Raw genomic sequence first — 23,763 nt, 5'->3', positions numbered from 1 at the left:
TTAATTTGAACCTTGTGCATGATCTGATTGTGTTGATGTGATTGATCCATTCTGAGTATAACTTGTGCCATGAGCGGTGAGTCTTTACGATATCCATGAATGCATCTGAGTCTAGAACTTGCCCATGTTGTTATTGAAGCGAAATACAAGTGTTATTGTGTTTAAAAGACGATAAGAGGCTTTCTTTGAATTATCTTGAATTGTAGCCTATTCCAGAAGAATATCCCTAGTACAGCCCAATTGAGCCTTTTAGCCTTGATTTTGTTCTAACCCACATAATTAAGCCGAATCCCTTTTATTGATACCATGAGCTTTGATCCCAATCCCTAATGCACTATGTTAGGAGGAAAGGTAAAAAACAGCAGAAAGAATAAATAGGGTGGAAATGTTTAGTTATTGGGGAAGAGTGAGAAAAGGTGGCGAATTATACCCCATGAGTTTGAATCTGAGATTGGGCCTGGTCCTTAGGACATTGTGCACTCTAACTAAGGTTAAAAATCCGAGTTGAAGGTGGCTAACTTAGTAAATACCTTAATGATTGCCCTGGCCCCTTACAAAGGCATTGTGCACCTTAACTCGAGAGAAATCTCTAAATCAAGGGTGGCCATTATTGAGTGTCAAAAAAAAAGGAAATAAAGGGACAAGTAAGAAATAAAGGCAAGGTTGGTAACACTAGTGGAAACCTATGAAGAAGGAGGGGGTTAACAAAAAGAAAAAGTTGTGAATGTAAGAGGAAAGTTGAATATAGTGCATTAAGGAGAATAAGTCACTAATTTCATCTAAACTAATCCTCCCTTACCTTAAGCCTACATTACAACCAGAACAAGTCCTGTTTGATTTTGAGCATAACACACATTACTAGTACAGATGTACATAATGGGCAAGCTTATGGTTCTCAATGCATACATGTTTGATATTATTGTTGAGTGAGAGTGTACATTGTTTGCAAAGTCCTTAAATTATATTTAATTTGCTGAGTTGAGTGTGTGGACTATTCTTTAGAGTGAGGGGCACTTGTTGTATGAAAGATAGGTGATATGTATTCGTGCACATGTTGTTGAATGCGTTGATTGCTAAAAGTTGTCAAATCATTTACAGGAGTCATGCATATTCTAAATGAAACATACCTGTGTTGACTGGTTACAAATCCTGGGAAGAAAGTAACGGATGCACAAATATCATAGTAGTGAGTCTTGGTCTAGGAGTAGTTAGTAAGTTGTTCGAGGACGAACAAAGCTCTAAGTGTGGGGTAGTGATCATAGGCATATTTATATGCCTAGAAATCTAATAATGCCCATATTTAAGCTAAGTTTGAATTCAAAATGTGTATGTTTATAGTCTTATTGAGCCTTTTGGTCGTATATGAGCTAACCAACATGATTAGTTGTGTAGATGAGCTTAATTGGAGAAACGAGCATGAAAATGGGCAATGGGGAACACAAGAGAGCCAAATCAAAAGGAAGCAAGGAGGAAGAATGAAGAAATATCATTTAAGGCATCTACGCATCCTCTCCGCGTCACGGAGAGGAATGTTAATTTGGTTCGTGAAAAGTCGATTTGAGGCAGAACACTCCGTGGAGTGCCTGCATCGCGGAGAAGAGAAAACTATCGCAGAGTAAAATTAGAGAGGACGTCCGCATCGCGCTCCTGGTGCCCAGTTTTGGCCATTTTGACTTTTAGTATAAATAGGTCATTATTTTATTTTATTAATTATTCTTTTTCTGGGTTTCGAAGAACGACGACTTAGGAGAACGTTTTCACCATTTTTAGGGTTCTTTCCTAAACTCTTTTCTTTTCGAACTCTTTATGTTCATTAAACATTGTTTGATCGATTCTTGATTATGAGTAGCTAAATACCCTAGTTCTAGGGTTGTGGTTATAGGATGATTGTAATCTATTAAGTTTTCATTGGGTTAATGTCAATTATCATATGAATCTTTCTTATGTTCTTGCATTTTGTATTTCGTGACTGATCACCATTGAAATAAATCTATTGTCCGAATTGAACTCGGGAGAGGAATAAGAGAATAGAACGTGGGACATAAGGAGCATGATTAATTCTAAATAATTGGGTCACCATACAAGAAAAAATCGTAATGCTCGATATTTAATCCATCTTATCCCCGCTCAACGATGTAGTTAGGGTGTTATTTATCTTAGGTGGTTAGAGGTCGGGAGACCATGATCATACATTTAACCCTGTGATTCATTGGTTCGATAGGTGATAAATACCCATATAAATGATATTGATTGCATGAATCCTGATAAAAGATGCAGCCGTGGACTTTACCCAATCATTGTTTTTAATCCCTTGAAATTAAATCGCTTTTATTGCATTTTGATATAACTCTAGAATTAGAAACTAAATCACTTTTGAAATATGGATAACACTTGTTATTAACTGAAAGTTAGAGAAATTGTGTGATTTTAAGTGTAAGTCCATGTGGGTACGATGCCCGGCTCTTAAAAAAAGCCACTTTAATACTTGAACGACCACGTGCACTTACGTGTGCAATTGGAAGCAACACCCTCATCGTCCCAAAACTATGTTCCCCCGTAGGTTCATAAGTCCCTTCTATTGGGCATCAGATTTAGTGATCACACTAGTCATGCCCTTATACCCTTACCAAGGTATATTGGGTCCTCTCGATGGGGTGTATACATCGGACTCTGCGTTTAGCTCACGTGGTTTTTGTCGGTTAATAGTAGCTCCCACAGTTAGACTCTAGTGCATTTGACCAGGTTTTCAGTTTATACTTCAATATAGTCTCAGCATGTTATGTTCATAATCAATACTTGGTCATCGCATTCAGTTCAATTTTTGTCAGTTATAATTCAGTATTTATATTCTATTCAAATTGTATCATTGCTCAGTTATGTTTTGTTCAGCCTATATATTTGTTCAGTTATTATCTATATCGTTCATGCTCAGTACATTCCAAGTACTGACGCATACTTTGCGCTACATCCTTTCATGATGTAGGTTCAATCATTCAACATCCAGATCACGCATAGATCAGTTCCCGATCCTTATTCAGCAGCTTCAGTGGTAAGTCCTCATACTTCGAGGACAATAGACATATTTTTCATATTCAGACTTTTATCACAGTTTAGTTTTGCTAGAGTTAGCTAGGGGCATGTCCCAGCAACTCTAGTCAGTAGAGGCTCTTCAGACATAGTATTAGATTCAGCTTTAACCTTGAGTGAATGTTCAGTATCATTAAACTCTTAGAAAGTTTTAATAAATTCAGTTTAATTGGGTATTCACCACTTTCAGTTATCTACTATTTTAGCTTATGCATAGTATATCTCTTATTTAGTTGTTTCTTAGTATGCTTGATATATGCCAGAAACAGGGTTAGCTTGGGGTTACTCGTGATCCTAGGTCCCGTGTTATGCCAAGGGAGTAGCATCAGGGCATGACAAACTTGGTATCAGAGCATTAGGTTCAAGAGTCCTAGGATGTTTGGAAGCCACATTAAGTAGAGTCTCTTTCATGGGTGTGAAGTGCACCACTTCTATGACAGGGAGGCTACGAAGTGTTTTAAGAAAAATTTCACTTTCTTTGTTATTCTTATCGTGCGTGGGTATGATCCAACTTCTCTTTTCTAATCCGTCTTATGCATTTTAGATTATGCCTCATCGTAGAGCATACGCATGGAATGCTAATGCACGCAATGCTAATGCAATTCCTCCAGCCTTGAACCATGAGGTCGAATGTAGAATTTCAGAATGCGATTCATCTCTTGTCTCAGAGTGTGACTAACCAGAATAATCAGCAGGCTCCAAATTCTGCTGACACTAATAGTGGATCAGCTGCAACTAGGGTTCAAGATTTTGTTCGGATGAATCTGCCTGAGTTTATAGGGTCGCAGGTTGGTGAGCATCCACATAACTTCATTGATGAGGTCAAGAAGATCTTTGAGATGATGCAAGTGACTGGTAATGATAGGGTGGAGTTGGCATCCTACCAGCTTAAGGATGTGGCTCACATATGGTTCACGCAGTGGAGGGACAACATGGGTGCAGATGCAGCTCCTATGACTTGAGAGTGTTTTACCAGAGCTTTTCTGGACAGGTTGATTTGATGTCTTCCACCGTATTATTAAATTAATATTATAATGCATTCTCCTGGGCACTTCGAATGAGCTACTCAGTTTGAGAAGCATTATAAATTTGTGTAACAAAGATTATTGCAACTATGTGAAGAACTTGATAAACTACATAGGAGGATAATAATGATAATGTATGTGACGATCAAGCTAACGAGTCAAATTTTGAATTTTAAGTCAAGCAAACAAAGACAAGATATTACTTTACTTAACCTTCCATGTGTGGCTACTAAGGACGTCCTAGTTCTTTAAGAATGAAGGTGGTCTAGAAATTTATAGGAAGGTTAATAGAAGCTTTTCTCATAAACAAAAAAAAAGGAAAATCAAAATTATATATAAAAAAAATGGTAAAGGAGTAAGGTAATTTTTAGTTTGTCATTAAATATCACTTTGATTCTGTAACTTTAGAATTTTGAGGCATAGTCATTGACAAATTCACACGTTTCGATTATTTGATTAATATGCAGTTAAAGCACTAATCTTAAAGTGGAATCTAAAAGCACAAAAGCATTCATGTATATACTTTTCAAGATTTGATGTGTAATGATCTGGGGTGTCATTTTTGAAAATTTTCATAAAATCACCATTTTACACCTCCTGATAGTTGTCCCGAGTCATTTCCGATCAGTGTGTAGAGTTGATTTTGAAATTTGATTTGAAAGTTTTGATTTTTAGAAGTTTTAAGTTTTGGAAGGTCTAAAGGTTTAAAAAGTAGATTTTGGTATCAATCAAAGTTTCAAGTCTCATAATAGAACTTTGTCAATTTTATCTGTACTGGAATGTAAAATTTGGTCTAAGAGAGTCATTAGTTTCAGGTTTGGGTTGTTTTGTGGATTTGAGCTCTTGAGCAAGAAGTGTTGTTAACTTTATAATAACGGTTCAGTTTGGTCAATGTTCGCAGTTTGGATACTCGAATTGGACTTGTGATGGTTTCGTTAGATTCAGGGGATGATTTTAGGCCTAGTGAGGTCTTGGTTGACTTTTCGGAGGTCCCGAGCTCGGTTTGGTCCTTTTGAGTGTAAGTTATTTTATTGTGATTTTCACAAGTCTGGTCAAGGAGACATTGAATTGGTATTTTGATGATTCCATTGAGTCTACAACGTTGAGCTTAGTTGGTTAGCATATCTGGTTTGTCTACTCAGGGTTTCGAAAAAATCCAGATGATCAATTCAGAAAGTTTGTACCTTGTGTAATATTTATGGTTTCTGTTTTTAATGCTTTATTATTTCTAACTCCCTAACTCCTTTACCCATTAATTAGTTCATGATTTTAATGATTAAACTTGAGTTTTGATCTGAACTTGTAAAGTTTTTAAAAAGGTTTGAGGTTTTTGATAAATTGAATCCAACTTCATTCAACTCCATTGTCGAAATGGTTTTCACCGTTGGTTTCCAAATTCTTTGGGTAACACATTTTCATATTAATTTCCAGATTTACTCTTCATTTTTGGAATCGGGTTTTTAGGTTGATTTGACCCCACTTTTCAAAATGCTTAATATGGTTGTTGTCAATTGCAAAATCTTATTGTGATTAATTTTTCTATTAGATTGTGTTGAATTGGAGACTCGACGAAAAAGGAAAGCTCAAATTTCAAATTTCAGTGGACTTCTTGACTTGTCGTTGAGTTTATTGAACCTTGTATGTCATTGTATGATTGAGAGTAATGGGAATTGGTGATGGGATTCATATAAGATTAGTGTATTGTAAATTGATAATGTGAATTTGCTAAATAACTAGGGTCAAAAAAAGAATCTCATTGATTTATGTGACTTGATTATGTTGTGGAAAATTGGTCGTATGAGATGATTCACTTCATGATATGTTTTGATTAATTATTGTTGGATATTAGTGTTGAATTATCATACTCATATTTGATCGTTGCACTGTTACGCTTGCATTGATGTTGTACCACTGTTGTGATGATATTGGTGAGGATGAGAGAAAATAGGAAACGGGCCACACATTTGTGACAGATTCAGTGAGTGGAAATAGGGAACAGGCCACACGTCCATGGCGGATTCATTGAAATGAAATTGGGATCGGGTCATATGCCCATGGTATATGCATGGACTAAGAAGTTCCCTATGGATCCCGGACTCAGGACAATGGGTGTATATCGTTAGGACAAACATGCATCACTCTATATGACATTGCACATCATTGCATCACACTTCATTTAATTGTGACTATTTATTTATATGTTGTTGAGAATATTGATTGTGGAATACTATGATGATGGATTATTCGTGTTGAGGTGCAACTTGAGTTATTCCTTATGTACTTTGTTATGTGGATTGAGAGTTTTTTAGGTTGGATTGTTTGATTATTGCAGGTTATAGTTATGGAGGTTCAGATGGAATGGTTGGAGTACTTGTGTTCAATAATGTTTTACTTTAAGTCAGTTATGTACTTGATGAGTACTATGTTGTTTAGTACTCACCCCTTGCTTCTATACTTGTGTAGGTTACGAGCCCGGATCCTCGTGATTATCCTTCCTCTATATCTTGTATGAGGCTTTACTATGGAGACTAGAGAGGTAGTTGCATACCATTCCAGCAGGCCCTCTTGTTCCTTTATTATGTTCTTGTTCTACTCGAGAATAATGACATTGAGACTTGTATTTTCTACATTCTATTGTAATACATTAGAGGCTTGTACACGTGACAATCAAGTTTTGTGAGTTTGTTTAAGTTGAATACGATTTCTGCATTATATTATAGTGTTAGACTTATAGCCTTGTTTTATTTTCGCATATATTGTTATGTTTTCGGTTTTAGGCTGACTCGTTTTGATGGGATAAGATGGGTGATATCACACCCATTTTTGAGTTGTGACATGATGAGAACAACTTTGTATTCATTCCAACAAAGTTTCTACCCCTCCATTTATGTAATTGTTTTTCATTAAAAGAAAAAAATACTCTTATAAAACTAAAAAAAAAAGGGACATTAGACGCTTAGAAGATTGAGAGAGCGATAAGGGATGAGGACGCTAGAGATTCATTATTTTCCATAATCAAAAATAGATTCAATACACAAAATTATATCGATAGTTGAATATTGCAATGATCTCTAATTTGCATTTTTTTCTTGACATGTGTTTTTATTCGATTATGAATTAATTTTTCCTTAGGGTATTTATAGATATAATGTATTCAGATTTATTTATGGATTTGAGTTTACTCGATTGCTCGAATTTGTTAATGGGGTTTCAATTATGTTTTATGAAAAATTGAAACAGTGAAATTTGAAAATATTTAATGAAAACTCACATTTAGAGGTATAATTTTTACCAGTTTATGTTATTTTGGTCTATTTTAGAGTTTACTGTAACTTTTTGAGGTATAAATTTTGTTATTTTATTGAACTTTTTGTTGTGTTTGCTGCAATTCTTCATGGTGCGAATTTGAGATTTTGACAAAAAATTCTTGTGTCTGTGGTTAATTCTTTTTAGTGACAATTTAGATTAAATTTCACAATAAGAGTTTGATGAATATTTGACAGAGTTCAAAAGTGTTATTTTTTACAAACTTAAATAATCAAACCTGCTCAAGTAATACTTAAGGGGACAATAAGATATTGAGAAATGTGTAAAAATCAAATAAAATAAGTGTTCATTTTTAATTAGATGGATGGGTCTTTTAATTATGGGTAAAAATCAAATAAATTTTGAGTAGACCTTTAAGATAGAGACATGTTTATTTACATTATTTAAAGGGTATATACACCCCAAAAATTAGACAGTAAGAACATTCGTATCTGATATTTAGATACCATTTATAATAGTTTAATAATATTTATGTAATTTTTTAAACATTATAAGAGCCAAGTGTGATGTATAAAGTGTTTTTTTTTTTTTGTAATAGTATAAAGTGTTTTCAAACATGCTTGTCCCCTGAGTTTTACTTACATATATTGCTGGACATTCGATAGGTTGGGTTCGATTTTTTTATTTTTGATTTGGTGAAAATCTTAACCGAAATTGAACTTAAATAAATTTGATTCAGTTTGATTTTTGTAATTTCGATTCGATCTATTTAGGTTGAGTTTTTTATTTGAAAACATGGATTTCCTAATCTATTATTTTTTTTAATAGCACTGCGAGTGTAGATTTTATGAGATCAAACATTATTTTTCAATGTAAGTACCTTACTTTGAGACTTGTTCATCATCTACCAAATAGAAAATAAAAATTTAAAGATTATAAGTTTACCCTCAAGTCAAGTATAAACTCTACTCAAAGACAAAATAGCCAAATGAGCGTGTATTGATGTGAGGTTGGGCATATAAATTTGGACTATGGTTGTGGTGGGCTGGTGGGCTGGTGGCCTAGTATATAAAATTGATAAAATTATAATGTACTAAAAAATTTAATTTTTCGTTTAATCAAAATATATAATTTAAAAATTAAAAAATCGAACCGAATAACTGAAATTTTAAAATTCAAAACTGAAACCAAACAAAGCAAAAAAATAAAATAAAATAGTTTGGTCAGTATTTTTCGGTTTGAACCGAAATATGTCATTAGAGGATAATTTTTTAGTAAAACTATTCTCAATCTACATCTTGTTTTCTTACATTACTAAACATGTATTTTATACTTGGAGAGATTGTTGGTCTTTCTTTGGCTACTAAAAATTGCTTATTTTAAGAAGTATTTTTTCAAAAATAGATTTTTAGAAAAATGCTTTTTAAAAAAAGCAATTTATGTTTGGCAAATTCATTTAAAAAATGTTTTTGATAAGCAATTTGTATTTGATTATTTTTTTTTTAAAAAAAAAAATGCTTTTGATAGTCAAATTAGGAAAAATGGATAAAATGAGGAAAATGAATGAAATTAGGGTTTTTAGAAATGTTGGGTCTTCTAATGGGTGTGGCAATATAATACACACATGGTATGCCACATTTCATTCCGTTAAATAAAAGGGTACACGTGATCCAATAATAAGATTAAAAGGGTATTTTTGAGCCAAAATATAGTTTAATCTAGAGAAAAGACATAAAGTAATCATTAAAGTGGTCCCGAATTTTCAAAAAGACACTTTAACTTTGCGGTATCCTATTACCCCATTGAACAACTTCAAAATAATATGTATACCCCATTTTTCACCCAATACCACTTATACAAAAATATTTGTATGTCACGCACTAATAGTCACTTGACACGTGTTAAAAGTAATTTTTAATTATTTTTATTTGATTTCTTTGCTTTTCTTTTTCTTTTTCTCTTTCTCTTTCTTCTTCGCCTCAACTTGTGTTCCTCAAGTAGCCATTCATTCATCATCGTTGCAAACCTGCAACAATCATCAATCCCGCTGTGGCGGACTGATTTCGCAGTAACACTATCAATTATTTGTTAAACTACCACCAATTAATTTATTTATGAAAATAAACACCGTCAAATAATCAAAATCCAAATACTCAAAATATCACCAAGTCAAAATCTAAAATTTAAACCACCACCTTCTCCAACTCCGTACTCCCAAATCAAGTTTTCAATAATTTCATTGCTCCAAAATCCCAATCTTGATTTGTAGGAGGAAAAAATTACTAAACTAATTTGTTATTAAAAAAAAGGAATGAACACAACAACATTAGTTTTTTTTTATAAAAAAAACAATGACCATAAAACGAAAAAGAAAAAAAGAAAAAAAAATGAAGGAAGACATGGATGCCCCAAGAAATATGTATAAGCTAATGATGGTAGGAAAGCTGAGAAAAAAGATTTGAAAAAATAAAAACTATTCCTAATAAAGGTAAAAAAATTAATACATGGATTTTTATGGGTTTTTTTCAAAATAAATCAAATTGGGAGTGTCACATGGTAATTTTACATTAGTTTGAAGCTGTATTAAGAGCCACCCATATTTCGTGACAATATGAGTGGTGTTAAAATTAATCAAAATGGTATATTGAGGATTTAGATGATTTCGTGAGGTAATAAGAAACCCACAAAGTTAAGTTGTCTTTCTCGATAGAAAAGATTAAAAAAGTAGTAACAACCTTCCCAACAAAGTGTAAGTTTGGTAGGAACAAAGTTTGGGTATCCAAAGAATAGAGAAGTGGTGTAAAGTGAGGGTTTGAATCAATCAATGGGGGATTTACCTATAGTACGATTTGAGGAGAAAATCGTAGAAACAGTGAAGGAAAACCCAGTAGTAGTTGTTATTGGTGAGACTGGTTCCGGTAAAAGTACACAACTTCCACAAATACTTTACCGAAGGGGTTATGCTAAATCTGGAATCATCGCTGTTACTCAGCCTCGCCGTGTTGCTGCTGTTTCTGTTTCTAGGTAATCCTCCACATTATACTACTTTTTTCTGCTCAATTATATCTCACAACTATACCAATTGCCGTTTATTTATCCATTTATTTGTTTGAGTTCAAAATTTTCATTGTATGTACTATAACGAAAAAGTAAAAATTGATGGTTGCTTGCTCTGGTCGGGACATTGAAATTTGAGTCCAGAAGTGAATGAACCACGGTTTCGTTCTCCTCTATAACCAAAAAAGTTAGTTTTTTTTCCCTATTTGCTTATGCATATCTATGCAAAACTCAGTTCAAAGTTGCAGAAGTAGTTAGTACAGTTGGGCAAGTTGTGGAAGCTATACCGATGTCTTAGGGTTAGTTAGAGTAGTTAAAGGAGCTAGTTATTGTTGGAGAAAAAGTACAAAGAAATCTGGAAATAATAAAAAAGAGAAGGAAAACTGCGACTGCATTTAATTTCAGATTAATTGGAAGTACTGAAATAACAAAATATCCCCACATGATATATAGGCTAAGAGATAAACAACTAATCCTAAAATATAGGTCCTGTAACCCACTATGACACTTAATCAGCAACACTAATGAAACTTGAGTAAATATAGGAAACTACTTAACAAAGACCCAAAGACTAGTTCTACTAAACTACCCATGTCCCAATTCAGTCAATCGTTTTGAATCACTCTAACAGCTATAGCTGGCCCCAACACCACGGTCATCCAAGAAAAAAAGAGAGTTAGTTACAAGCACCTGTTAGCAGAGGCGGAGCTAGGTGGGGTTCATGGGTTCGGACGAACCCACTAGCTTTTTTGTAGACCCTATATTTGTATTAGAAAATTTAAATATATATATATATATTAACTTGTGAACCTCCCAAAAAATTGATTTAGAACCCCCAAACTCCTAATCTTGGCTCTGCCTCTGCCTGTTAGTTAGTCCAGGAATGAGCTATAACCTGCATATTTCTATGCTTGTTCCTGGTAATGTAATTTCATATCATTGAATACATAAATATCACATTGTTGTTCCTGAACTTCTGTTTAGAATTATTGTCATCATCTTAGACCTCTTGGAAGTGAACTCCCTGAACATGGCTGGACTTTTTTGAACTCATTGTGCTTCATAATTTTTCTGGAAATAAGATTGCATCATTCACTAGTTTCGTCCATGCTTGGATTTGACAGTTGATTTCCAAATTATGGATCAAGAATTTCATTAATTTATTTTTCTTTTATGGAATGGGATGTGACATTGTTTGGCTTGTCTTTATGCGGGGGATAAGATGAGTTGGGTAACGAATCTCAGAATGATGAGACTGACTTGGTTATCATTTGCTGAAGGAAATGGCTAACCAGAAGACATTTCAATGGAGATGGGAGAAGGGGAAACAGGGTCATATAATAGTAAAAACTAAGCTAATCTGAGATTTTTGGTTCCTCTGAACAAGAGAGTTATTGAGGATTATGATAGCAAGTGTTTAATATGTATTAGTAGACTAGAGACTTTATTTCCATTAGATGAGGACAGTTTGAGACCCTTTACATGATTTCAGAAGTCTTGTTGTTTGAGAATGCTTAATTGGGGAAAGGGTAAATGAGGAAAAACACTTAGTAGTATAAGTACAATTTTTTGTAGTGTTTGGAAAACCAGTCAAGGAAATTGCCACATTAGCCTTGACCGGAATCCTCTCTTGTTGATAGGTAATAGAAGCTTGAAAAAGTGATATTCAACACCTGTTTTATATGTTTGCTTTGTGCTGTAGTTAGACCAACATTTTGGTGTTCTCCTATTTTGCTTCATACTTCGAATTTTTAATTTTTTTTTCCGGTTCGTTTTTTGATAAATTCCTTCAACTTTTCATGGACAGACGAGTTGCACAGGAGCAAAATGTTCGAATTGGAGAGGAAGTTGGTTATGCCATAAGATTTGAAGATAGAACTTCGGAAAAAACACGTATCAAGTATTTTTGTGGTTCTGATTTATCATTTATACCTATTCCTACCATTGACACTTCCTATTGATTTTGTTCCTTGATTGTTTTTCAGACATTTAACTGGAAGATTATTCAAATTGCAGGTATCTTACGGATGGAGTGCTCCTTCGTGAGAGTCTTTTCAATCCGGAGCTGAATCAGTATTCCGTCATCATATTGGATGAAGCACATGAGAGGAGTTTGAACACGTTAGATCCACTTTCCATGCCCTTCTATGTGTCAATCTCATTTTGACATCGTAGAGATATATCCAACTGTTATATTGTCGTAGTCTTTCTTCTATTATTTATGCTTAGGTGGTGTTGCCCATCTCTGTTGATGACTTTTTTCATTATGGAATAATCACAGGGATATATTGCTAGGTCTAATGAAAAGATTAATCAAATGGCGTCACTCAAACTTGAAAGTCTTGATCACATCAGCAACTCTTGATGGTGGAAAGGTATCTAGGTTCTTCTCTGACTGCCCCGTCCTTACTGTACCAGGAGAGTTATTTCCCGTGGAAATAGTACACATCTCAGAGCTTCCTAAAAGCTATGTCGAGGCTTCTTTAAAAAAAGCTATTGGTATGAAAACTATGACATCTTCGGCTTGTTTAAGTTTGAATCTTGATTTTGACCTTTCATATCTTTCTTCTTCTTACTTAAATCTGATATGTTTACCTTTCCTTATCTGTGTAAAATTTCTTGCCTTTCTGAATTTGGTCTGATAATTCATTTGGGTGCACAGATATTCATGTACGGGAGCCAGAAGGGGACATTTTAATATTTTTGACAGGGCAGGTGAGTTTTTATAGGTGTATTTCCTGTCTGATACTTTTTCTGTATATTGTTGTCCTTCTGTATCTCCCACTAAAAAGTAAATGGTTGAAGATGTACTATTTCCTGGAAAGTGAAATTCAGAATCTTATATAGGATGACATAGAGAAGTTGGTATTGAAGTTGGAGGAGAGAGTTCAAAGTTTAGAAGAAGGTTCTTGTATGGATGCCCTAATCCTTCCTCTTCATGGATCCTTGCCACCTGAGATGCAGGCAAGTTGTTTTCCTTCTTAAAATCCTTGCCCTGACAGCCTGAATTTTCTTGATCTAGTTAGGTCAGATGATCTACTGTTGTGTCTGACTTGACCCTTCTGAGTGCCCAGAGTTTCATATTTAGACTTAGGGGTCGTTTGGTAGAGTGTATTAGGAAAAATAACGCATGCATTAGCACTGTGTATTACTAGTACCTTGTTTGATACTCTTTTCCAACCTATGTATAACTAATGCTTGCATTAGTTATACACTCTATTGTGTATTAAAGTGTGTATTGCTAATACCATGGATTTCTAGGTATTAGCAATGCAATGGTTTTAATGCATGCATTAGATTAACTAATGACAAAACTACCCTCTAATAATAATAATAATATTATTATTATTATTATTATTATTATTATTATTATTATTATAATAATAATAATAATTATTATTATTATTATTATTTTTGTAAAAAAATGTGGGGGTATTTTTGTAAACAAATATTTTTTTAATAGTCTTTATACAAGGCTTGCTATTTCCAATACATCAAACCAAACAATGTATAAGAAATAATGCAAGCATAACTAATGCAAGCATTACTAATGCTTGCATTACTAATGCATGCATTACTAATACATCATATTCAACATTATTCTTATACACTCTACCAAACGACCCCTTAATGTTTTACTGAAGGTGAACTTGCGTGTCATAGTCCTTGCTGGCTTCCAGAATGGATAGTGGCAGTTGTCTGTGCTGGAATGTTTCATGTTTGTTTCATTTTTAGTTGTGATTGAGTCACTCCATTTGTTCAGCAGTTAACAGCAAATAATTTTTTTGTAAGGGAAAAGGATAAATGCAATTGACTACAAAAAGTTTTTTGTTGTTGAAATATGTGATGAGTAATTTGGTTTTCATAGTTGTTGTGGCATAGTTTATATAGCGACTACACAACATAAGTGGAATATGTGGTTGAGTTAAACTTGCTTAGAGAACATATTTGTATTTGATTGATCATCTTCTTGATAAAACTTCAGATGAGTGTTCCTCTCCTTCTTTTTCTTCAGCCACAAGTGGTTTACCAAGCTGAATACTGGTAGCTGCATTGTTATTGCTCTTGTAAATTCTATATGCATTTGTTCTCTCATCACAATTATATATTGAGCAGTTCTCCTTTTGCTATTTTCTGTTGATGGGCAGGTGCGTGTTTTCAGTCCTCCACCTCCAAATTGTAGGCGGTTTATTGTTTCTACAAATATTGCTGAAACTTCCTTGACTGTTGACGGTGTTGTGTAAGTAGATTTGACACCATTATGCACAATTGTTGGAGGTTATTCAAGTGTTGGCATATTTTCCGACTGATTGTTTCTTATCTTTTTGTAACTTTGTGATGCTTAGAATGCTCAAGTTTCCATTTTTCAGATAGGATTTGCAATGATTGATCATGCAATAGTTTGGTGGTTTAAAAGAAGACTCAGGACCCCTTTGGCCATAAAATTATTCAATATTTTCCAGAACAATTTTTCACTTTATTTGAAAATCAGTTTCTGACCATGAAAATTCCAAATTCTACAATTGTATTTCAAATTTGAAAAACAACTTATAACCTATTTTCTTACTCATTTTCACTATTGAAGTTGTATTTAAGTATTACTCCAAATATTCTTTGCAAAAAGGTATAACCAAGCGCAACTCCATCTTCAACTCCAACTCTATAAATTCCAAAAAAAGTGAAAAATATTTGGAATCTATGGACAAATGCTGCCTACTCAGTTCCTTGCTAACTAATGGTTATCTAGAAAACCAATAAAGGTTAATGGGTGAAATCAATGGGATTTTAATGCCCCCTGATGTTTTGACTTGCTGTCTGAGCATGAATATGTAGTGTATGTTTTCCTGTTAAAAGTTTGGGGAGGCGACTAATACTTGCAGTTGGAGTGCTAGACTTTGTACAACAAGTTATCCATGTATTAATTTCCGGATAACTTATACGACATTTGATAGGTAAATAGGAAATAAGTTATTCATGTATAAAATTAATACGACATTTGGTTGACAATTTAGAAACCTATTTACTAATACATGTATAAGTTATGAGGGAATCTATGTATTATTTTATGTAGGATAGAAGGTGGAATAACTAATAGATGAATAACTATTTCCTACATAACTAATACATGAATAGCTAATACCTGCATAAAATAATACATAGATTCACTCATAACTAATCCCGACATTACTAATACCTACATAACTCTAACTAGCTACCAAATGACCCCTTATAGTATAAACACTTCAAAATTTAAGTTTACTTTCCCAAAAGTGCTATTATATATGTGTTTCGAGTTAGCATCTTCTCAAGGGAATAATAATAATAATTAGGCCAAACATCTTTCAAACAAAGACCCCAGCAATTGCAGTATAGGTTCTTGATGAAAGAGTAATTGTAAAGAAATTATCATGTACTTTACTAGCATTTGTCTTCATGTGTACTTCGGTATGTGTTTTTTTTTTGTTTGGGGTGGGGGGGTGGGGTGGGGGGGGTCATAAATTGCAGTGTTTGGGCAAGCTTGCACGGACCTCAATTCTTCCACCATATACTTGCCTCCTCCCCCCAAAGGAGTTCACTCGATAACTCTGCTCAACAAGGCTTAAGCTGGTGGGAAGAAATTATCTAACTTTTCTTTTTTTCCCTCTGTTGGGATTTGAACCCCATCTCTTATGATTCTCATTCAAACCTTATTGACCTCTATGGCACACCCTTGGTTGCAACTTGGGAGTGTACTTGAGTGGATCTCTCTAGTCTTTTCCTGCTCTTGCAAGAATGTCATCCCCTCTAAGGAAGGCCTCAGCCAGTAGTTTTGATTACTTCTTTCTTTTACTCATTTGAAGATTGCTGTTGTCAGAATGCCAATGTAATTTATTGATGTAATCAACTTAGTTTTAGGATAAGAAAGTGTTGTATTTAAGAGTCGTAGAAATTTTCAGGATAGGGAAGTCCCTTTTTTATTCGAGAGGGGAGGAGGACTAGGAAAAGAGAAATATAAAAAAAACCTTGCTTATGCATGTTTGAATTTGTCCATGTTTCTTTTAGACAGGGATGATGGAATAATTGAACTCAAAAGATCCTGTGATGTCTCTTTTGCAATATTTGACTGTCAGAAACTGAGTAATTAGTACTATAATGAACTCATAATCATTCTCTTCTTTCCACTTTTAAAAATCAATGGGAGAGGAATGTTGCTTCCTCGTACTTCTGTGAAAGCATAACAAAAGAGAATATATCCTTCCTCTAGTTGCAGATTCCACTTATCTTCCCTCCCTTCTTTCCCGTAGTGATAGCCTACTAACTGCAAACTAAGGTGTGGGATTTTTATTGCATTTCCATTTATGCTTTCTATGTAATGGATATTAAATTCACGTTTTCTGCTTTTGGACATCACTAAACTGCTTTTTCATGCAAAAAACTGATGACAGGTATGTTATTGACTCTGGGTATGTGAAGCAGCGACAGTATAACCCATCCACTGGCATGTACTCATTAGAGGTTGTTCAGATTAGCAAGTAAGTTAACATGTTTCCTTTTTTTTCTCTTTATTTTCTTTCAGTTGACCTGGTTTTGGGTGCTTAAGAAAGGACTCGTTGTTTGAGGTGTAAAATTGCATTAACAGTTGGAAAATCTAGCTTTTTGAGAATCAAAAGGTATTTCGGGGAAAATATTGTTCCCCTTAGTATGTTGGTCCCGTAGTTTAAAGGTTGCTTTGATGATTTTGCAGTTAATACCATCTTTACCCCGTATGGGTTTAGTCACCAGACAGTTTTTGGATACCTTATTGACTACTTTGTTCTTTCGGCAGTTGCAAAGTACAAAAATTTAGTATACAATCTTTGCTTAGTGTCCCATTTTTTATCTGTCGAATATTTGTTGATACTAATATAGGAGTACTTCTACTTCAGTAAAAGTATATGGCTTTTTATTCCGTTTAACATATGTTGATATAACATACAGGGTTATTCTATTGGAGTAAGAATATGTTTGAGCTTTCCATCTATGAATATCTGCAGGGTGCAGGCAAAGCAGCGTGCAGGACGTGCTGGTAGAACACGTCCTGGAAAGTGTTATCGTTTATATCCCTCTACGGTTTACCATGATGACTTTTTGGATGCAACGATTCCTGAAATACAAAGGTCTTCACTGGCTGGAACTGTACTTTATTTGAAGTCCTTAGATCTTGCTGATATGGATATTCTCAAATTTGATTTTCTCGACTCTCCTTCCGGTAAGCATCACTTTCTCTTACCTTATTCTGATTGGACTTATTCTCCTAATCTCCTCTACCTTTGTAAAATATCTACCTGTTCAATTATTCATTGTTTTGTTACTTTTGTTGCAGTCGAGTCTTTAGAGGATGCCTTGAAGCAGTTATATTTAGTCGATGCAATTGATGAAAATGGTTCAATCACAAGTCTTGGACGAAAGATGGCTGGTAATAGTTCATCTCTATTGATTTATATTCTATTTTAGATCAGAGGTCGCCTGTAATCCAGACCCTCCCACCTCAGAAGAAAAAAAAGCCAAAGCTTGCTTGGAAAGGATGACACATGAATTTTCCTTTAAATTTGGCTTCCTCCCCTTGAGAACTATGGATGGAGTTCATAAAGTACACTACAGTTCTCCTGCAATCCATAATTTTGGAGATTATAAAGTGATCCATTCAGTAACAAAACTAAAGGAGATCTAACTTTTCAATTTTGTCCAGAGCTTCCACTGGAACCTTCTCTTTCGAGGACCTTATTAGAGGCAAATGAGTTGGATTGCTTGTCCCAAGCACTGACTGTTGTTTCCATGTTGTCTGCTGAGACCACATTGCTTCCTGCCCCAAGGTATAGAATTGTCCAGAATTCATGCATGTACTGATTTGTGGTAGAATTGATGTCTATAAATCCCATTGTTTTCCGTACAAGTCAACTTGATATTTTATTTTGAAACTGGTAACTTATATATATATATAATCTGAATCTTGCATGAGTTGTAGTACCCCATATTTACAAAGTACTACCTACATCTATGATCCTATTCCTATGTCTATAATGAGTCTAAAACATCAATGATAGAGACAGGATCATTAGAAAGTAACTGATTACACCAAAACACAGTAGCAAGATGCAATTGCGCTTAATCTGTTGCATACTGTTGTCTAAGCTCGCAAAACACCTAGAATTCCTCTCCTTCCCTAATATTCACTCTGGGACTATCCTCCACCTGCCTCTATTCTTGGCCAACAACCCAGCCTGTTCCCAGCTTGTTTAGTCTTCTGTAATCTTCCCAGGCATGCTCCCTGCTATTCATTCCTCTGAGGTTCAAAAACAATCTCCATAGTTGTCCTGTGATTCTACAATGTAAGAATAGATGATCACGATCCCTGGCCCCCCCACACAAGAAGCACCTGGGGCTTAAAATTATCCCCTTTACATTAGGTTCTCTTGGGTAAGCACTGCCTCCTCTGCCAGAACCCACACAAAGCATGACACTTAATATGGTATTTTACTTTTCCAAATGTTCTTCCATGACCAACTGCTTGGCTGCTGGTTGTGGTTCATTTTCCTGTACTCTTTACTCACTTTGTATGTGCCTTTCTCTTCTCCCTGCCACCATAGTTCATCTTCATCTGCTCCCAATCCACTGAATTGCTCAATCTTGTTGATGAAATCTACCATTCTTGGTATTTACCAATCATTGAGTTGCTTCTGAAGTTGAATCTCCATCCCTCTGTTGTCCATAATTCTGCTATGGTGAACTGTTGGTGTAGTACTAAGGAGTAGATATCTGGGAATAGCCTTTCTAAGTTGCCTTCTTCATGTCATTCATCTAGCCAAACTCTGGTTTTAGCCTTTCTAGTTCTGGGAATAGCCTTTCTAATCCTTTTCTACACTACCAACCAAGCATCTAGCCAATAGTCCTTCTCCTTCATGGTCTGAAATTTCAGCTATTCCTTTTCCTTCATTGTCCGAAATTTCATCTATTTCTATTCTACCCTTCTTACTTCTCAACTCTGCTTCATGAATGGTCTTACCAGGCCAATTTACTTTCCTGTATGGATTTAGCATAGGGGTAGTTGATTTCTGTCAATCTTGGAGGGTGATCTTTTGCCTTTTGGGGGCATTAATGAAGTTCTCTATCTCAAATGCAATGTCACACCAACCTGCATTTAAGGCAGTTTCCGGTTTAATCAAGACTGACCTTCCTCTATTTATTGACAGAATGCTTATAAATCTTCCATACTCATTCTGTTTTCTTGTACTGAACTGTTCAGCATTTTTCTCTGTAATTTTCCATCTCCTCACTACCTTCTTCTGGTCCTTAGAAGCTTCTTTGAGTGTGAAGCAAATCCACTCCATGATCTTGCAGCTTATCGAGGTTCTCTTCATCAGTCTGCTACTCCTTTCTACCCATTCATACCAAGTTGAGTTTCCAGAGTTCCATTTCGTAATGTCAAAAGATTTAAAACCAGCATTGAAATAAATCCTATTCTTGAACATTGGTAGAATAGTGATTTACCACTGAACTGGTTTAGAAGAGAAGAAAAGTGGGGGAACAGCTAAGGAGAGAAAGAAAGCTAGCTGATTCTGGCAAGCTGCCACTGGAACGTGGTAAAAAAAGAGGGGTCTCTCTCTCCTAAGAAGTAGGAGAGAGAGAGTGTTCTTCAGGACTGTGCCTGATAGCATTCCTCCTCCTTATAGATCTATTTGCTTAAGCCTTAACATTAAGTCAACTTGATATTTATACCAAGGAAAATCTAATACTCCCTCCATTTCAAAATAAGTGATGTTTTACTGTTTTGTTTAAAATTTAGTGGTGTTTCACATTATCAAGAAGACATTAATGATGTTCTTCCAATTTTACCCTTATTTAAATATAGTTAATTTTACTTAACGAAGAAACTACTATAGAGCTATATCTTGTTCAAAATATTTATTAAGGGGAAGTTAGTAATACATTTTACTTTCTAGGAATGAGTAGTTTCTAATTTTACTTCACCAAGAAACTACTAAAGAGCTATATCTTTTACAAAATATTTATTATGGGGAAGTTAGTAAAATGCATTTTACTTTCTAGGAATGAGTAGTTTTCTGAAGGGGTGTGCCCTAGCAAAAAACACCACTTATTTTGAAATGGGGGGACTATATTCTTCTGTAGCAAATAAATGGAGTTTCTCCACAGCATTAAAGCATTGGACATCTGGTGGTGGTTTCTATGAAAAATTATTGCATATCTGTGTCAAATGCAAGTATCATGTGTGAAGTTTCTTGATAAAGAAGTGTAATACTTATTTTGAAAGGGAGGGAGAATATTCTTCTGTAGCAAAGAAATTGAGTTTCTCCGCAGCATTAAAGCATCGGAACATCCGGTCGTGGTTTCAATGAAAAATTATTGCATATCTTTGTGTCAAATACAAGTATCATGTGTGATGTTTCTTGATAAAGAAGTATAATGAATTAGCGCTGCAATTAGCCTGAGATCTAGAATGGTTGCTTTGTTCCAGATTTAGTGTTTTTATGGTGCAAAACCTCTTGTGATTTTTGAACATGAAGCTTGTGAACTGAAAATGAAGGGAAGGATTAAGCTGACGGTGAGAAGAGCAGCTTGATTCTTCAAAGATAAATAGATTGTCAATTGTATCAGCATCTTCTCCTGCTAAGCACTGTCTGAAAGATTATATTGCTACAGTATCTATGTATCAAAAGAATGACAAAGTCATATAAGAATATGTGACTGTTAATTAGGATTATGTCGTTTCTCATTATTAGGTAACCAAATTGGTTTGTTATCAATTTCCCTTACAGATAAAAAACATTCCACAGGTCAATGCCTTACATTGACTTGACAAAGAAGACAAGATGTTATGGTCTTGTTGTTTTTTCATCTTGAAGCGTTGCAATCTTATGTTCTTCTTTTGCATTCTTTCGTCCTTCAGTACTTAAGCAGGCAATACTTCAAAAATTATAAACTAATTCATTGAACTTGCAGTAAGAGCTCTGAGAAGAAGAGGAGGCACACTCTTTCGAACCTTCCTGATGGTTTTGGCTTGGGTGATCACATCCAGCTACTCCAAATTTATGAGCAATGGTACCAGACCGACTACAACATTGACTGGTGTAAAGAAAACAACTTACAGGTATTTTACTCTGGTTTTGTTATTTGATTATTTGATTTTTTTAATTTGATTTTTTTTACTTTTTATGCCATTTTGAAATAAATGGAATGACATAAGGAGATTCTATTCATTCCAGATCTTGTCAATTGTAGGTGCGCGGGATGGTGTTTGTGAGAGATGTCAGGAAACAGTTATCTCAAATAATGCAAAAAATCACCAAAGGTAATGGTTTCCTGTTGCTAGAGTTTGCAAAATACAAGACAATGATAAATTAAGGCCTTCCAGATTGTCCTGTTTGGGAGTTTTAGAATTTTAACTTGTCCCTTTCATTTTTAACATCATAATATGGCATCTGTAGTCTACTATGCAATTAACTTTGCGCCTCCCTTGAGTTAGGGTTTAGTTTCTGGTAGTTGTACTGCATGGGTGCCTGCATAATATTTCTGGAAAAATAAAGCTTCTAAATGTTTCTTTATGTTGTCTGCTTAAAATTAGGCTCATTAGATGTCCAAACAAGCAATAGACGGAGAGGCGGCCAACAGGAGTACAAAAGTTTGAGGAAAGCACTGTGCATTGGTTACGCAAATCAGCTTGCTGAACGAATGATTCGACATAACGGGTATCGGCCTCTTGGTTTCAAGTCTGAACTCGTACAGGTAATTACTGTTTCACAGTGCTACTCCGTTGTGTTTGTCCATTTTTGTGGAGGCTGATAACGCTCAATCGTACCCTCATAAAAGAGTAAGCGATTGTCATAGTAATTACGGGAAGTATTTCGTAGTTGAATTCAACAGAGACCAATTATATGGGGTTGTTAAGACTTAGTTTGTTGATTTATTTGTAATAAAGTGCCAATTATCTTTTTAAGGTGATTTTAATTATTAATACCAAAAACTACGGATTATAATCTAACAATTAAGAAAGTGCAGTAAAGATAGATTGTAATCATTATGAGAGAAACCTAGGGTTCCACCGCCTCTATGAATTCGTTCAACTTCGTTAATTCATGTGGAATAGTAATTAGCGACAATTTATTAGGCTATCTTTGTTCATGTGCCACTGTCTTCCAACTTAGACGTATTTTTACTTTAACTCATATTCCTATTCATTGTGCAGGTCCATCCATCTTCTGTGCTAAAATCAGATGAGGATGGGATGCTTCCAAACTATGTCGTCTATCATGAATTAATAGTTACTTCACGCCCATTTATGCGGAATGTATGTGCAGTTGAGATGCGATGGGTTGCGCCAATCTTAGCGAAGCTTCATAAACTAAATGTGTTTAAACTGAGGTAAGTAACATATGCTTGAGATTTGAGGCGACTTACTTATATTATCCTATCCATTTGTTTGAACTTTCTTGTGCATGAAACAGTGGGGGATCTAGCCTGCCTGATAACCAAATTCAAGAAGTAACTTCGACTGTGGAAAAGAAAGAAATTGCTGCAGTTCAGCCACCCGAAGACCGTGCCAGCATGATACAAGCTGCTCGGGAACGATTTCTAGCTCGGAAAGGTCAGAAGTAGCAATTACAATGGTTGTTCGACAGACTAATCGGTTATGCGCATGGACTGTCCTTGCCACAAAATTGGCTGCTGCTCAGCTGGAAGTAGAGCGTAACCCTTTCTTAAGATTCATGATGGGAGGGTGTAATTCTCCCACTTGATGCAGAAATCTGGCCCATCTGATTCATGAGTGGCACCAAAAGGTTTTTAAGAATGGTCAGATGAATTATATATTCCTTTCTCGGGCTTTGAGTAAGATCAAGTGTAGTGTCTGTTCTATCAGTTTGATATCTGATACGTGGGTCATCGGTCCACAAGATATTAACAAGAATGGTCAGATGTATGTTTGATCTCAACTTCTAAGGGAAGAGGGAACAACAGTTAAATGTTTCAAAGTGGAAGGGCTCTCTAAGAAACAAGCAAGTTATAATTACATGTGTTGTGGTTGAGTGTGTAATTGATGAACACATACATGATGAAAGACTCCTCATCAACCATCAAGAATGGCAAAGTTCACTATGCCCATGACAGTTGGGCATTTTCAAAATTTTCATTTGACCGATAAATTTAGAAACACGTTCTATTTCTTATGACTGAGGAATTTTCAAGGGTCATTTGGCGCACGGTTTGAGATGGTGTATAATGGGATTGTCTTTTTATCGTTCTCCACTTAAATACTACTAGTACTAGGGTTTAATATGTGGTTGTGTTTGATCCC

At 35.0% G+C, this 23,763-nt stretch overlaps 1 protein-coding gene and 1 pseudogene across 1 annotated transcript; both read left to right on the top strand.

Annotated features, from left to right (window-relative positions):
* Window positions 1-10,116: 10,116 nt before the first annotated feature.
* On the top strand, window positions 10,117-23,744 carry LOC125866838 (probable pre-mRNA-splicing factor ATP-dependent RNA helicase DEAH4). The gene is made up of 16 exons (XM_049547204.1): window positions 10,117-10,403; window positions 12,244-12,336; window positions 12,453-12,557; window positions 12,718-12,935; window positions 13,099-13,151; window positions 13,284-13,400; window positions 14,585-14,676; window positions 16,862-16,948; window positions 17,450-17,664; window positions 17,779-17,871; window positions 18,145-18,268; window positions 21,414-21,561; window positions 21,693-21,762; window positions 22,036-22,196; window positions 22,657-22,832; window positions 22,916-23,744. The coding sequence occupies exons 1-16, from the start codon at window positions 10,204-10,206 to the stop codon at window positions 23,064-23,066; spliced, it is 2,103 nt and encodes a 700-aa protein (XP_049403161.1). The 5' UTR covers window positions 10,117-10,203; the 3' UTR covers window positions 23,067-23,744.
* LOC125869475 (U2 spliceosomal RNA) lies at window positions 23,278-23,406 on the top strand (annotated as a pseudogene).
* Window positions 23,745-23,763: the final 19 nt, after the last annotated feature.

This window comes from Solanum stenotomum, chromosome 6 (assembly GCF_019186545.1).
Source record: "Solanum stenotomum isolate F172 chromosome 6, ASM1918654v1, whole genome shotgun sequence".
Classification (NCBI taxonomy): Eukaryota; Viridiplantae; Streptophyta; class Magnoliopsida; order Solanales; family Solanaceae; genus Solanum; species Solanum stenotomum.
The sequence above is the reverse complement of the archived record's forward strand: the minus strand, read 5'-3'. Positions and strand labels throughout refer to the sequence as shown.

Coding starts and splice junctions, on each gene's coding strand:
- LOC125866838 (XM_049547204.1), top strand. CDS start 10,204: ATGGGGGATTTACCTATAGTACGATTTGAGGAGAAAATCGTAGAAACA. Junction 12,337..12,452: donor TCGGAAAAAACACGTATCAA/GTATTTTTGTGG, acceptor TTCAAATTGCAG/GTATCTTACGGATGGAGTGC. Junction 17,872..18,144: donor TCTTGGACGAAAGATGGCTG/GTAATAGTTCAT, acceptor AATTTTGTCCAG/AGCTTCCACTGGAACCTTCT.